Genomic DNA, 16,943 nt, shown 5'->3' on the forward strand with positions numbered 1-16,943 from the left:
ACAGCGGACGGACACACACACACACTGCTGGAATTATAGATAGATGTGCAGACAGATTCCCTCCTCGTGTTTAGTAGGAAATCGAAGGGGTGCGTTGCGATGTTTTTTTTTTAGTTCGGCTAATAAATCTTTATATCCAATCCCCCATCACGATCCACTGTCCACCTGCTGTATCCGAAGGCCCGTTGGCCGGGGCAAAATCTTTGTGTTGTGGCTTCTTCTTGATGAGTCCAGACACACGTGGAAGGGAGGGGGGCGGGTTTCTCCAGGCATGGCTGAAAATCCCACCCAGAAAGGGCGGACCCATGGAGGCCCTGTCCAACCAGGGCGGACAGTGGCGTCGGCTTCACCAAGGCCCCTCCCCACTGAGAGAGATCTATAAATCACGAAGCAATCCTCAGCGTAGAGTCCTTGGATGGGAGATAAATTACGGCACCATCCTGTGAGGGTAGAGAGAGAATTGTGTGTGGGTTGGCCATGTTAGCTGGAGTCTGAGGTTGGAGAGAAACAGCGTTGGAGTGAGACAGACGGTTGGAGTCGCGGGTTGCCAAAGAAAGGAGGGTCGTGACGCGGAGGGTCTGCCCGCATCTCGCCTCAGCAGCCCGTCTGTTGCGCTGGTTCGAGGGCGCCTGATCTTGATCGGGTCTCTCGTGGGTCCTGTAGGCGGCCCTGATCCCCGTCTCGGACTCCGCTCTGCTCCACCCAGGCTCCTTCGCGGACACGGTCTCCGCGCGTGTGGCTGTGGGCCGAGCTGCACGCCCACTGACAGGTGCCGCACCACAGAGCATCCCTTCCCTCCAACGTGCAGGTACCCCAAAAGAACTGTGACCTCAGCTCACCTCCCTCTCTGGCTGCAGGGGTCCTTTGCAATACACCTGGGTTTATTTTTGTCTGAGTGCGCGACTGAGTGTGTGGCACCGTCTTTAAGTAGAACTTTCTAAGTGTTTGATCATTGTAAATCTTGCCTGTATATCCGGCGATAAGTCTGCTCTGAGTCCTTTTGTAAGTTGATTGCAAATAAACCATTATTAGAAATGTTCCCAGTTCGTTTTCGTCTTTTCCTTCATTGGTCCAGCATGGTTCGGATCTGAGTTTAGCCGGATTTTTATACCCGATAATCTGTTCATCCCAGCCGGTACGTTCTTGGCGGGTCCGCCCGGCTGCATCCGAACCGGAAAGGTAGTTGGTAGTTGGTGGAATGATCCGATTCGGGAAAGATGTACCTAGGGCATGGTTCCCCGGTAGATGACGCCGTGTGGTTAATTAGGTAAATTGGTTATAGACAAAAAGACCCTACGTTACGCGGTGGAGGTATTGGCGTCCGCGGTCGGTTAAGCGACCCGCTGCCTCACGGAATTATCCGTGAGCAACGGCCTACAATTCCAGGAGTCTGGTAGGAGACGACATAACTTTCCCCATCTCGCGGTCGTTCTCGCCACCGGACCACCAGCCCGCAACAAAATATATATATATATATATATATATATATATATATATATATATATATATATATATATATATATATATATATATATATATATATGCGATGTGTATATATATATACAGGCAGTTTGCAGTGAATTACTTCGACCTTGATAAATGTCTTTCAATCCTGACACATCTCACACCTTCACTCTGTCTCTCTGAAAGTGAAAGTATCATCTGGAACCCCCCCTCCCCCCACAATCCACTTTCTCAACATTCCCCTTGAAGAAGTCCTTTCATTCAAACTTTTGGGCCTCAATATCCCCCTTGGTCTTTCCTGGGGAAGCCACATCTACAAGCTGGACTCCAAAGCCAGCCACCGAATGGGCATTCTCTGTCATGAAAAGTCCTTCCTTGGCACATATGAACTCCGATCCACTGACAAGACCTTCATCCATAGCTTGAGGGAGTAATGCTCTCTCCTCTGGGCTGGCTCCCCTGCCTCAAATCTTGCTCAGCTTGAGATCGTGGAAACCAAGGCCTTTAAGATTATTGGAATCTCCCATGATCAAGTTAAAGATATGGGCCTATCACTTCGGCATTGCAGATAGGTCAATTGGTCTCTCAATCGCGGATGGTCTCTGTCTTATAGTCTCCTTTCTGGTCTTGCACCCTTTGCTCTTTCCATGCCCCCATCCCCCAACCCCACATTTCTGCAGAGCACACATGGTCCACCAGACCCCCTTCTGGTAAAACTACCTAAATCCAGGATCACTGCTCACTTCCACTCATTTGTTCCTTTTTCTTCCTGCCTGTGGAACCAACTTCCAGATACTCTTCAATCGCATTCTTCCCTCCAGGTCTTCAAAAACAGCTGTTCACCACCATCAGATAATCCCCAATCCAAAACCATGATCTATTTTATCCTTGTTAACTCCCAACCCAATCCATCTTCCTTCCAAATTTCCAGTTTGTTTCCTTCTGCATCAATCTTGTCCATCCTCTCCTGTCCCTCATTCCTCCCCACATCCTTTTTTTTGTCGAAGAGTCTCAGTCTGCGTCTCTCTGTCTCTCTCTCAGTCTCTCTCTGTCTCTCTCTCTGCGTCCTGATCCATCCAGTGTACTTGTACTAGCTCGTCTATGAGCCTCAACTTTGTATTAACAAAAAAAAAGTCGAAATGTTCCTGCCGGTTAAACTACTGACATTGCTGGAAATATAATGTTGAAATAGAATCTTGCTGTTAAATTGAATCAGTTTTATTTTTCAGACTAATGAGTGATGGGAGTATTATGAAGAGGGACATACCGGATACCCTCTGCACGAGCTCAAGACAGGAGAAGTGGTAAAGGGCAGATGCAGCAAGCTTAGCATAAGGGAACTCCAAACATCGCATGTCCAGAATGCAGAGATCCAGTAGCTGTGAGAAAATATGTAATGAGTCATAAATGATCATGAGCATCAATCATCTTAACAGAGGGCAACCACCATTTTGTTCCAATTTTTCTGATCTGCGCCAGGTCTATCGACGCAACACAATGTGTACAGGTCTTCTCTAACTTTGTAATGTGTTGAAGAAGCAATCAAAAAGTGCAACAACAACAAAAAATTACCATGAATGTGAAAAAGGGACAACGGACAAACACGCATGCAATAGCTTCACTCAAATGCAGATAATGGTGGACAATGATAATTTTTTAAACACTCTAAGAATCAGAATACTGCAGAGTCGTTTTAAAATAAAGTAAGTTAGACAAAGCATTACATGTTAATTGTAATTAAGAGTTTTGCCACCAGCAAACTTTGCTTTAGTCAACAATTCAATAAATGTATTCAATGTTTTGGACAGTGACAGGACCATTGGCCACATTTTGAGTAAAGAAAATAGGAGAGTCAAGATGGTATTAAGGCAGGGGTCTTTCACTCAGAGTAGTTAATGAATGGAATAGTCTCCCTGGAAAGGTATTGGCAAGAGAAAGAGTAGATGGATTTAAATTTGAGTTACATAGGTACTCAGAGGCATTTTGGCGGGGGACCCTTGTGAAACCAATTCAATCCCATGAGATACACAGAAACCCTTGTGGAACTACAACTCTCAAGTGACCATGAGCTGTCCAATTGTGCTCAAAAAACGACCCTCAACCAATTATCTTCTTCCTGATGCATGTATACACCTCGTTGAAAGTAAATAATGATGGATGTTTTCTTTAAGAATGTCGCGAGATTCCCTAAAGTCTTCGGACAAAGACCTTGATAACGACATTGGTTTTATGGTCCCTGGTTGAGTCGTTTAAGAGAAAAGTCAGTCACAATTAATAGCAGTGATCCACAGGACCTCTTCAGGAATTCCAGTTATTTGGACGGTGTGTAGACAACAGGCCCTCAATCGCCGAGGCCCATACGTATTGTGATCTTCACAAGGTTCATGACATATTGGCTCCAACCTTTCGATATTTGATGACCCTTCTAACAGTCGCTTTGGTCATTTTACACTGAAGGAAAAACTTAAAGGAAGAGCATGGCAATTGTGAATATGACAGCTCCAAAAAGTATTTCTCTTCCTATAGCACCAACATGGCAACTGTACGATTATTTTATTTTCTGGTTGAAATTGTGGGTGGTCAGGAAAACTGTCCAGCCAATGCGTGGAACAGAATGATATACATAGGCAGATGGACGAACAAGCATATACCACACGTCGCTTTGCTGACAGGAATACGAAAGGGGGAGGGAAAAAAGAGAGGGGAAGAGGGAGAGAGTGAAGAGATGGAGGGGAAAGGAGAGAGGAGGGAGGGGGAGCGAGGAGGGGTGGGAGAGAAGACAGTGTGAGGTGAAAGGAAGGAAAGGCAGACGTGCGTTGGAGCGTTAATTACGATTCACATTCTTTCATCAATGATTCTGCATCCAAAAACAATGAAGATGGAAACAAAATAATGTCCGAAATCCATTTTCTACTGGTCATACTATAAACACAGCCCAGAAACAAGACCTGCCGGACGCATCCGGAACCAAGCCGTCTGGAGCCAAACACCGACTGGACACGTCCAGAGACAAGCCCTGCTCGGATATGTCTTGAGACAGAAACAGAAACAGAGAGAGAGGTATAGGGGAGCTAGCAAAGAATATGTTATGCTTTATGAACACACACACACACACACACACACACACACACACACACACACACACACACACACACACACACACACACACACAGTATGCATGCAAAGTTTCAGGCTGTTAGGTTTCATGGTTTTGGAGTTAGAGGAGATACACTGTCACACACATACATACCATCAAACAACCCGTCACTTCACTGATGGGAATATTGAGGGGAATTAAGATAGGCCATGGGCCAGATATGGTCCACGTGCACCCCCCCCCCCACAACCCTTCGACCCCATATTTTTCTGAAGTCTTAGGGTCCCCTGAGCATGAATTCAACTGGAAACAGTGAATAAACTGGGACTCACTATCCATTTTCCAAACATATCTGACGGTACCCTCAAAATGTTAACTTTTCGTCAGTTTCACACATGAAAAACCCCCTGACTGATAAGATCTATGCTACATGCATTTACGTGTCAATTTTATTTCCAGGTGACGTGTTCTGATTGAAGTGACATGATGGAAGAGCCACCAGCAAAACGAAAACGTACAAGTGGCGAACCTCCTGTCGTTCCTGTGTGCATAGTTCATATCAAGGGTTTGAAATATGGTGAATTACACTTGCTGTCAGAAGATAAGGATGGAGAAAAGAAACTGGTCAAACTGCAGGAGGTGAAAGAAATGCGATTGGCACAACCTCCATCATCTTGCCACATGATGAAGGAAGCACATGACTTGATCCCTGATGTGACAGAAGAGCATCATGGCTTTCACTGGCAGTGTTATAAATATTTCACAATGAACCTTGACAGGCTTAAACATACTGCAAGTTCATCACAGACCACAAATGTTACACAACAGCACATGAGCCGCAGAAGTTCAAGTGACAAGATGATATTCAACCCTGACTGTATTTTCTGTGGTTCAGAGAATCGGAAAAAAGATTAAAGTTAAAGGTAGCTGGACTAGCCAGGGCCTCAGCCAGTTTGAATATGATGGATGGAAGTCAGTGCTTGAGATGGCAGAGAAGAAAACTGATGATAAACGTCTAACAAGAATCAGGAGGCATGATCTCTTTGCTTGTGAAGCGAAATACCACAAGAACTGTCGCATGCAATACATGCAGAAAGCAGAGAAATGACAAAGTACAAATCAAGAAAAAAAAATTGATCAGATAAATTTAGAAGCAGCTCATAAGAAGGCATTTGAATCTGTATGTAAGATTGTACAGAAGGATGTATTAAAAAATCTGAAAATTTTGAAGCTGTGACATCCTAGAAGACAGTGAACACCATAATCCAGACTATCGGAGCCACAAGCTGAAACACAAACTTGAAAGTCATGAACCATTTAAAGACAAGCTATCATTCTGTGACATGGGAAAGTTCCAATCATACATTTTGTTCAGCTCAGACATCGATACCCATACAGCAGTGAAGCATGCCTTCGAGTTGGCATCAATGGATATGATTGAGACCACAGGTACACAATTACGACAGTCCATTTTAGATGGTTTCTCAAAGGCACTGGATCCTGAATGGCCACCATGTCCCTCTGATCTAATGGCACCGGAAGATGTCATCCCAGATGTTCTCCAACAGCTCCTGTGCTACATTTTTACTGGAAAGGCAACACCCACTACCCCTCAAATCCAGAGATTTGTTCAATCCATAGGGCAAGACATTTGTCACGCTGCTACCAATGGATCTTGAAAACTCTCAAAACATATCCTTGTGTGTGTTTCTCTACGACATCTTTACAGGAGTGAGAAGCTCGTGACTTTTTTGAACAGGTTGGGGCATTGTGAGAGTTATTCATTTACGCTGGAACTGGAGACAGCACTAGCAGAGGCAGTGATGCAGTCATCAACACAGCTATCCAGTCAGATCATCAGGTCACCATCTGGGCCCGCTGTATTCCACTCGGAGTTTGACAACTTTGATTCACTAATAAATGACCTCACAGGTAAAGGGTCAGCCCATACTGCCCATGGAATCATGCTTCAAGAAGTTGATGGTGATGATGTTGAAAAATGCCCAGAGATGCCTTCTCAAGAGAAGGGTAAAAGGCGGTCTCCACATCTGACAGACACAGTTATACTTCCTGACTCCTATATCACCAAAAGACAGAGTCCCAAGCTGAAAGTTAATCAGCTACTTTATCCAGGTTCTGGAGAAGCAATGGAGCACTCAACTAAAGTGGAAATGATTTGGATGATCATTAGGATGTTGACAAAGAACAAACTACAGGTTCCTGGCTGATCAGGTTTCATCTCAGAGACAGGCGAGACTCCTACAAAGCTGACAACTATAGATTATTATCCAGTCATTAACCATCCCATAACGGAGTACAAAACTGTACAAGAATGCTTGTGTGCTGCTGAAGAAGCCACCAGAGAAGTTGGACAGATTTATGTCATTACTACATTTGACTTGGGAGTTTGCATGAAGGCCTACCCATTAGTATGGAAGTCACCAGACAAGTACGAGAGCCACATAATTCTAATTGGCACATTCTACCTAGTATGCGCTTATATGAAGATGATTGCCAAAAAGATGGCTGGGTCTGGGTTAGCAGATGTTCTCCGAGAAGCAGGACTAATCAGTGGAGGATATTTGGGTGGTGTGATGTCCGGGAAACACTACGACAGAGCCCTACATTGTCACAAGATTATGTTGGAATGTCTTGAAAGATTGCTTATAGAGGAGTACCTCAAAGATAAAAGCACTGATGATCTGCTCTCGTCTTTCTCTGATGAATCATCAGATAAGCTACGTGCCCTAGTAGATTCCCGCAGCCAAGATACTTTGAATGCTGTCTTGATGGACAATTCCATTGTCCAATTCATAGAGCAGTATGCAGAATTCAAAAAAGGAGTCGCAAATGGACGTTTGGGGAAGACTGCCCAGCTGTGGTTGTCATATATGGACCATGTCTGTTTAATTCTATCACACCTTGAAGCCGTAAAGACAAACAACTTTCTTTTGTATGCTGCATTCATCAGTCGCATGATGTCTCTCTTCTTCAGTTTCGGTGGACAGAACTATGCAAGGTATCTGACATATTTCTCTGTGTTCATAGCTAATATAGACAACTCATAGTTACTTGCACATCTCCGTTGTCAAACTCCGAGTGGAATACAACGGGCCCAGATACATAGTTACTGGCCTTGCATATCTGGCAGGCATATTTGATAAACTGAACAGTCTAAACTTGTCTCTCCAAGGCCCAAACACCAATGTCCTCATGCTTTCTGACAAGGTTACAGTGTTTACTAAAAAGCTTGAGCGGTGGGCAGCGCGAGTCGAAGAAGGCAGTGTGGAAATGTTCCCTGAGCTCGAGGACTTCATGGACAAATTTGACATAAGCATCCACACAATAAAAGGACTTATTGCTACTCACCTCAGAAGCCTGCTTGGCCACTTCAATAGGTACTTCCCAAAAGACGACACCCCAGAGAGAAACGACTGGATACGCCAGCCTTTCATCACCTCATCTGCCCGACACGTCATCGGAGCTTGAGGATGCGCTCTTGGATCTCTCCTCTGACCGCACATTAAAGACCGCTTTTGCCTCATCCACACTGGAGGAATTCTGGCTGTCAGTGGCTGCAGAATACCCAGGACTATCAAAGGCTGCAATTGATATACTTATTCCATTTGGATCTACATACCTTTGTGAGAAGACCTTTTCCTCACTGACATTTATGAAGAACAAATACAGATCACGGCTCATTAGAGTTGAGGATGATCTTCGTGTTGAAGTCTCCAGCTTAAAACCAAGAATACAACTGCTTTGTTCAAAGAAACAGGCCCAGCCATCCCACTAACATGAGTAAGTGAATATTATCTGACAATACAAGCCTGTGCCTTTACAGATGTAACTGTTAAAAAAAGAATTATTGTGTTATTGTGTTCAATTATTGTGAGTCAGTATTATCTGAATTATTGTGTTCAATCTGAAAAAAAAATGAAACTGAAAACCCATTGAGAATCGTTGTTATAAAGGGGAAAATGCAAAATGAGATGAATGATAATAGGCTACAAGCCTACAACAGGCATAACTGTTATAAGAACTGTGAATGAACTGAGAATAATAAGCCTGTAGGGACACTGAAAGGTATTTGCACTGTGCTTAAAGCTGTTTTGCAGGCCCAGCTATATGAGAATGAATGGTAATAGCCTATTGCCATCAGCTTGTAAAGCAGTCCTGTTGCCTCCTTCACAATGAGTTGTGCTGTCGGATCTTGAATAAAATTTAAAACTGTACTTAAAGCCAAATTGATTTAGTTTTTGTTTTGTTGTTTTTTGTATATTTTTGGTCAGTAATGCAAGGTTTGTGTACGTCTGGTAGCTGTCATGTGTGATAGTAACCTCTGTCTGTAGCAGAGGGTCGCTCAATCTTCCAGTCTGTGTCCCGTGCATAAATAAGGCTGGCTACATACCGCTCTTTGCAATTACAGAAGCCTTTTTTTATGAATGTGGCTGGCTGTTTTTACTGTGTTATACATCAGAGTGCAAATAATTAATTTGTGATGCCAGTTTAGTTTAGTTTAGTTCTGGTTAGTTTTAACAGCTGGCAGTACCTATGCGTTGACCAATGTGCTCCAGGCACTGTGCATTTTTTTTATGCGCTCCGTGACGTCAATGCAGTGTGTTACAAGTGCGAGTCGGGAGGGGGGTCGCAAACCCCAACTTAAATTTTTTTTTGGGGGGGGGGGTCGCGGCTCCAAAAGGTTGAGAACCACTGCTCTATGGTATGAAGGAGATGTCCTCCCACGGCAACTGGCTGATATTGCTGAAGTCACACCTGACGACATTGACTCTGATGAGGATTCAGATATGGATGCATTTGATGATATAGAGCAGGCATTGGAGAGTGATGATGACAGCGATAATGAATATTATGTGTAATCCATGCACAATGACATTTTGTGGATATGACATAATAAGTTTCAATTGTTTTTCTTAAATAAACTTATAATTTATATTCTTTATGTGAAGTAAGGAATATTTTCTCAGTCTTTCGTCTTACTGGTGACTACATGTTGTTGGGTGTTGCAACAGTGATGTACTTATGTTTAAGATGCAATACCTGGTACATCTTCAGTTGGTGTGGGAAAATTTTGTTATCAATAGAAAGGTTGTAAAATTTGTGATATCATAGAAATATTTATTTGTTTGTGTCAGGTAAAATGAGCATGAATATGTTATTATTTCAGGTATCCGAGTTGAATCTGAGTTGTCAAAATGAAAGGCGAGGTACTCCTCTTCATCACTTCTTGGGACAAATATAACGCAATTAAATTTGACAGATGACTCTATTTTGAAAATCTGCATGTGATAATCTTTCATTTGATATATAATTTGTTAATATTAATGCTTATTGGGCAACTGCAGGGATCTTATCAGTCAGGGGATTTTTTATGTGCGAAACTGAGGAAAAGTTGACATTTTGAGGGTACCATCAGATATGGTTGGAAAATGGATAGTGAGTCCCAGTTTATTCACTGTTACCAGTTTAATTCATGCTCAGGAGACCCTTGGGCTTCAGAAAAATATGGGGTCGAAGGGTTGTGGGGGGGTTGCATGTGGACCATATCTGGCCTATGGCCTAAGAAGGAGGGGAGACCGGAGACTGAGAGACGGAGAGAGAGAGAAGTGAAAAAAAGCCAAAAAACCAGCAGCTTAAATCTCTTGCAAGCTGATAGAGGGCTGACTAAGATAGCACACCACCATCTTGTTAAGGCTCATTTTTTTTTTGATGAGCACCCCCGATTTTCATGAGCCAAACATCCAATTTTCATTCATGCACCACCTTGGAGTTCCCTTCATGTGCATGCAAAGTTTGGGGCCACAAGCTTTCATGGTTTTGGAGTTATTGAGGAGTCACTTAACAGAGTGACAGTCACTTGCTGACATTTATTATTATAGATGTACACTACATGACCAAAAGTATGTGGACACCTGCTCATCCAAAATCTCATTCCAAAATAATGGGCATTAATATAGAGTTGGTCCCCCCTTTGCTGCTTCAACAGCCTTTACTCTTCTTTGAAGGCTTTCCACTGGATGTTGGAACATTGCTGCAGGGATTTGCTTCCATTCAGCCACAAGAGCATTCGTGAGGTTGGGCACTGATGTTGAGCGATTCGGTCTGGCGTGCAGTTGGCATTCCAAGTCATTCCAAAAGTGTTGAATGGGTTTGAGGTCAGGGCTCTGTGCAGGCCAGTCAAGTGAGAGAGAGAAACAGCTGTTAGGGTTAGCGTTAGCGGTTGCTAACACTAACAGCAGGTGCAGGGGCGGGCAGTTACTGAGGACTTCCGGTTCAGGGATAGGCGTATGTGGACGACTGGGTGGCGAGCTCTCCTTCCAGTCCTTCTAAAGCTAAGTTTCCAGTCCTAAAGCGTTTTGCATATTTTGTTAGAGAATTTTCACGTGCTGTGGAACTGTATATATTTTTTAAGGTACATAACAGTTTTAGCGGGTAGTCGAGTTAGTTTATTGAAAGAAGCAGGGGGAGGCCTCGTGATGAGTTTAGCGTGGTCAGTTGGGGCCTTGGGAGTGTTGGGGTGAAGAAGGTTACAAATAGACACCGAAGGAGAAAGGAAGAGGCATCTGGGGCGGGCAGTGGCGACGGCGCAGCGGGGGTGGGCAGTGGCGGAGGCGAAGCGGGGGCGGGAAGTGGCGACGGCGCAACGGGGGCGGGAAGTGGCGACGGCGCAACGGGGGCGGGCAGTGGCGACGGCGCAACGGGGGCGGGCAGTGGGCACGGCGCAACGGGGCGGGCAGTGGCGACGGCGCAACGGGGCGGGCAGTGGCGACGGCGCAACGGGGCGGGCAGTGGCGACGGCGCAACGGGGCGGGCAGTGGCGACGGCGCAACGGGGCGGGCAGTGGCGACGGCGCAACGGGGCGGGCAGTGGCGACGGCGCAACGGGGGCGGGCAGTGGCGACGGCGCAACGGGGGCGGGCAGTGGCGACGGCGCAACGGGGGCGGGCAGTGGCGACGGCGCAACGGGGGCGGGCAGTGGCGACGGCGCAACGGGGGCGGGCAGTGGCGACGGCGCAACGGGGGCGGGCAGTGGCGACGGCGCACCGGTGGCGGGCAGTGGCGGAGGCGCACCGGGGGCGGGCAGTGGCGGAGGCGCACCGGGGGCGGGCAGTGGCGGAGGCGCACCGGGGGCGGGCAGTGGCGGAGGCGCACCGGGGGCGGGCAGTGGCGGAGGCGCACCGGGGGCGGGCAGTGGTGGAGGTGCAGCGGGGCGGGCGGTGGCGGAGGTGGAGGTGCAGCGGCGGCAGGCAGTGGCGGAGGTGCAGCGGGGGCGGGCAGTGGTGTCGGTGCCGAAATAGAAATTGGTAGACATGAGGTATGGGAGACAGTTTTTGTGGGTGATGAGATTATTAAATATGTCGATTCTTCATTCTGCCGGAAGGATCGTAGACATAGAATTATGTGCAATTTTGAAGGAGCAGGAGTTAGGGACATTGAAGGAAGGGTAAACGATATTGTATCGGGTCATGGCAGGAAGAAGTTGGTTGTGGTTCACCTCGGTGCGAATGATGTAGGGAAAGTTTACTCAGAGGTTTTGAAAAAGAGATACAGGATATTGGGTAAGCGGTTGAAAGTAAAGGGTTGTGAGGTCATGGTTTTTGGGATTCTCCCAAGATTAGGAAACAATATAGAAATTATGAGCAGAGCAATGGACGTCAACCAATGGCTGGAAGAATGGTGGAGGGAGGAATGTTTTACATTTAAGAAGCAGTGGGAATCATTGAGGGGACAAAGGGAATGCTTCTGGAATGATGGCCGCATGTTAAATAGAAAAGGGGCAACAAGGTTTGCAGTGGGAATTGAGGAAGGAATTCAGGCTTTTTTAGGTCAGCGGAGGGTGGGGAAGATATTAATGAAGGAACGGATGATGCAATTGTGATGAGTGAGGCCAGACAGGAAAATAGAATTTCAGGAAGGAAAAGTTAAATATATTCTACACCAATGCCAGAAGTTTAAATAATAAGATGGAAGAGCTTGAAGCCAAAGTAGATAGCGAAGAGTACGATATAGATGCAGTGAGTGAGACATGGTTTCAGGAGGAGAGTAACTGGAGGACAGGATTCGAAGGCTGCAAGGTGTATCGGTGTGATAGGAAGGAGAGAATAGGAGTAGCAACCTGGATAAAAGACAGCATTGCATCAAGAGAAAGGGGTGACATTAAGGAGGGAATAAATGTTGAGGATTCTGTGTGGGTAGAGATTAGAGAAAGTCAGATACTGGTAGAATGCTTATAAAAGGCTCTGTGTGTGAAGGAAGAGGAGGAAGGAGGAGTACATGAAGAATTCAAAAGGGCATGTGATAAGGGAAGAGTATTGATTACGAGGTATTTTAACTTTCCAGGGATAGAGTAAGTACATTCCAATGAGGTGTAAAACTAGAAGTAGAAAGAGACCAGGGTGCTTGAGCAGTAAGATAAGGATCGCTATTAAGGAGAAGCAAAAGACATTTATTACGTTTAAAATAACAGGATTGGAGTTAGATTTCTATCACTATCAAAGTAAACAGAGGCAAGTGAAGAAAATAACTCGGCAAGCCAAAAGAGAGTAGGAGAAGGACATGGCTAAGAATATTAAACATAATAGCAAGGCTTTCTTTAAGTATATTAGGGAAAAATAACAGGTTGGGACCAGTGTGGGCCCATTGAGGAATAGCACCGGGAGAGTGGTTAGTGATGAAAGTGAGATGGCAGGCTTAACAGGTATTTTTCTTCAACCTTTACACAAGAACAGTCAGGAGAATTGCCAATAGCTGATAGTATCTATCAAGGTGGTGAGAAAGGGCTTTTGCAGAAGATCCAGGTTGGAGTGGAAGAAGTAAAGGAACAGCTTGGTAATCTAAGAGAAGATAAGGCTCCGGGTCCCGATAGTATTAATGGAGGTGGCTGAGCAGGTAAGCGAGATGTTAACGGATATTTTCAATAGATCCCTGGAGTCAGGACAGGTACCGGAGGATTGGAGAGTAGCAAATGCAATACCTCTATTGAAGAAAGGATTCAGAGAATAATTGGGAAACTGTAGACCTGTTAGTTTTTCTTCAGTTGTGGGGAAGGTGTTGGAGACGTTAATTAAGGACCAGATGAGGAACCAATTAAACAAATACAAACTAATTAAAGGTAGTCAGCACGGGTTTACCAAAGGTAGTTCATGTTTAACAAATCTTTTTGAGTTCTATGAAGCAATGTCTGGATGGGTGGATGATGGAAAAGGCAGTGGACATAGTATATCCAGACTTTTAGAAGGCATTTGATAAGGTACCACATCAGAGGTCGTTAGCCAAGGTGAAGACTTGTGGAGTGGCTGGTCAGGTAGCTCATTGGATTGCAAAATGGCTTAGTGATAGGAAGCAAAGAGTGGCTGTGGGTGGGAGGATGTAAGTAGCGGGGTACCTCAGGGATCAGTACTCGGACCATTACTATTCATTATTTACATCAACAATTTGGATAGTGGGGTGAAGGGTAGGCTTTCCGAATGTGCAGATGACACAAAGCTTGGAGGTGAAGTGGATATCAGATGGGGTGGTGATCAGATTCAGGAAAGTATTGATACTTGCATAGATTGGGAAAATGATTGGCAGATGGAATTTAACCTGAGCAAGTGTAAGGTGTTGGGGATGGGAAAGAACAATGAAAATAGAGATTACAGGATGCAAGGGGTAATTTTGGAGTGTGTCACACAGAAGAAGGATCTGGGGGTGGTAATAGATATGGGAAATAAGCAGGTAGCACAGTGCCAGGCAGCTATAGGTAAAGCAAATTGCGTTTTGGGTTGTACTCGAAGGGGGATCATTTATAAATCAAAAGAGGTGGTGTTAACATTGTACAGGAATTTAGTGAGGCCACATTTAGAATCGTGTGTGCAGTTCTGGTCACCACAGTTCCGGAAGGACATAGATGCCATAGAGAGGGTTCAGAGCAGGGCTGCTCGATTGATTCCGGGCCGAGCTCGACTCAGCTACGAGGAGCGGCTGAAGGAGACAGGGCTACATACACTGGAAAGGAGGCGGTTATGAGGAGATATGACAGAGATGTTTAAGATAATGAAAGGTATAGATAAAATAAGTGCAGATTAATTATTCAACAGAGTAGACAGTGATAGAACCAGGGGCCATAGCCTGAGAGTAAAGAGGAGGAGAGTTAAGACGGTTGCAAGGCAGGGGATTTTTACTCAGAGAGTACTTAATGTATGGAATGGCCATCCTGGAAAGGTCGTGGCAGCAGAAACAGTAGATAAGTTTGAATTTGAATTAGATAGGTTCCTGGAAGTTATGGAGATATTGGGGTATGGGGATGTTGATAAGACTTTTAGGTAGTTTCAGCATTGATGGATGATTGTGTGCATCTGTACGGAGTGCTGTTGGTGGGGGTCTTGTCAAGGGGGTCGCGTGGTTGATGTTGTGTTTTTAACCAAGCCCATGCCCCCTCCCCTGAGAGGAAGAAGAGAAAAGAAAAAAAACTACAAAAACAAACAAACAAACAAACAAACAAAATTTATTTCATTAATTGAAAACTTTTTTTTCATTTTCTTCCTTGGATCTTGTGTAGATAAATTAGTATGGTGTTCGCACAGGCATGATGGGCTGAATGGCCTCCACTTGTGTTCGATTTCCTTGTAAGTTCTTCCACACCTATCTTGCCAAACCATTTCTGTATGAACCTCATTTTGTGCATGGGGGCATTGTCATGCTGAAACAGGAAAGGGCCTTCCCCAAACTGTTGCCACAAAGTTGGAAGCACAGAATCGTCTTCAATGCCATTGCATGCTGTAGCGTTAAGATTTCCCTTCAATGGAACTAAAGGGCCGAGCTCGAACCATGAAAAGAAGCCCCAGACCATTATTATTCCTCCACCAAACTTTACAGTTGGCACGGGCAGGTTGCATTCTCCTGGCATCCGCCAAACCCAGATTCCTCCGTCGGACTGCCAGATGGTGAAGCGCAATTAATCACTCCAGAGAACGCGTTTCCACTGCTCCAGAGTCCAATGACGGTGAGCTTGACATTGCGCATGGTGATCTTCGGCTTGTGTGCGGCTGCTCGGCCATGGAAGCCTATTTCATGAAGCTCTTGACGAACGGTGCTTGTGCTGATGTTGATGTTGCTTCCAGAATCACTTTGGAAGTTTGTCGTGATTGTTGCAACCGATGACAGATTATTTTTCTGTGCTACGCACTTCAGCGCTCGGCGGTCCCATTCTGAGAGCTTGTGTGGCCTACCGCTTCGAGACTGAGCTGTTGCTCCAAGACATTAGCACTTCACAACAGCACTTACAGTTGATCGGGGCAGCTCTCGCAGGGCATAAATTTGACGAACTTACTTGTTGAAAAGGTGGCATCCTATGACTGTTCCACATTGAAAGTCACTGAGCTCTTCAGTATGGCTCATTCCACTGCCAATGCTTGTCAATGGAGATTGCATGGCTGTGCACTTGATTTTATACACCTGTCAGTAATGGGTGTGGCTGAAATAGCCGAATCCATTCATTAGAAGGGGTGTCCACATACTTTTGGCCATGTAGTGCATGTGAATAAAACACCCCGGTGATGTGCACTTGCCCCACTGCTCTCAACCCCACTCCTCCATCCCTCAGACACCCTCCCCAAGTGAATTGAATTTGATAAACTGTTGGTTTGTATCGATATGGTGTCAATGTGGCGCAGGCTTGATGGGCTGAATGGCGTTCTCCTGCATCCAAATTCCTTGTGTAACTGCACACTTAAGACACAAGTCAACAATTTATGAAGCAACCCCAGGTTCAGATACAAAAACTGTCATTTGTCCATAATTTATATATCCTTGCAAGTTGTGCCAAAGGTCCACTAACATATCACGCCCCAAATGCAATTTTAATATACAAGTGGGGGAAGACAGTTATAGAATGGAAAAATAAGTATCTAGGAAATGGAGAGCGATGCTGCGATATGCAGAGGTAAACAAACAGCTGTAGAAAGAAGAGATGGATATGCAATGAGAGATGAGGGGAAAATGTAGGGAAATGCCAGATGTGTAATGTATAGGAAGAAGATTTTTTATTATATCCCATCTGGAGCGTTTGATTATTACCTGTGCTATCCGGATGAATGTCTCTTGTGAGTAGTGTGGCACGAGAACTTCCGAACAATCTGGTTTTGTTGCTATTTGCAGGTAGAGATTGAGCCAGCAATTTACAGTTACTGGACATAGACTCCATTGGAGGGCCTGTGATTAAAAAGAACCACAGAAATCACAACCTTAGAATTTTTAGTATCTTGAAAACAAAATTAGTATCTTGAAAACTGCCCTGAAAATTAAAATCCTGCCTTTTTTGCACACAATCATCGGGTTCTCTATCTAGCATGTGCATATGTAAATGGTGGCATTTTGACCAC

General features: G+C 45.0%; 1 protein-coding gene and 1 pseudogene across 9 annotated transcripts in view; one reads left to right on the plus strand and one right to left on the minus strand.

The window, feature by feature from the left end:
• Positions 1-16,943, minus strand: part of LOC147023131 (G1/S-specific cyclin-E1-like) — a 62,226-nt gene that overhangs the window by 35,990 nt on the left and 9,293 nt on the right. For all 9 annotated transcript variants that reach the window (XM_085888246.1, XM_085888248.1, XM_085888245.1 and 6 more), the window contains 2 exons: positions 16,639-16,773; positions 2,732-2,843 (listed from right to left, as the gene is read on the minus strand). In XM_085888246.1, the coding sequence (XP_085744372.1) occupies positions 2,732-2,843; positions 16,639-16,773 (247 nt within the window). The remainder of the gene's footprint in view (positions 1-2,731; positions 2,844-16,638; positions 16,774-16,943) is intronic.
• LOC147023132 (uncharacterized) lies at positions 4,622-8,798 on the plus strand (annotated as a pseudogene).

The sequence above is a fragment of the Eptatretus burgeri genome, chromosome 7 (genome assembly GCF_056783735.1).
Source record: "Eptatretus burgeri isolate ZD-2024b chromosome 7, Ebu_testis_v1, whole genome shotgun sequence".
Classification (NCBI taxonomy): domain Eukaryota; kingdom Metazoa; phylum Chordata; class Myxini; order Myxiniformes; family Myxinidae; genus Eptatretus; species Eptatretus burgeri.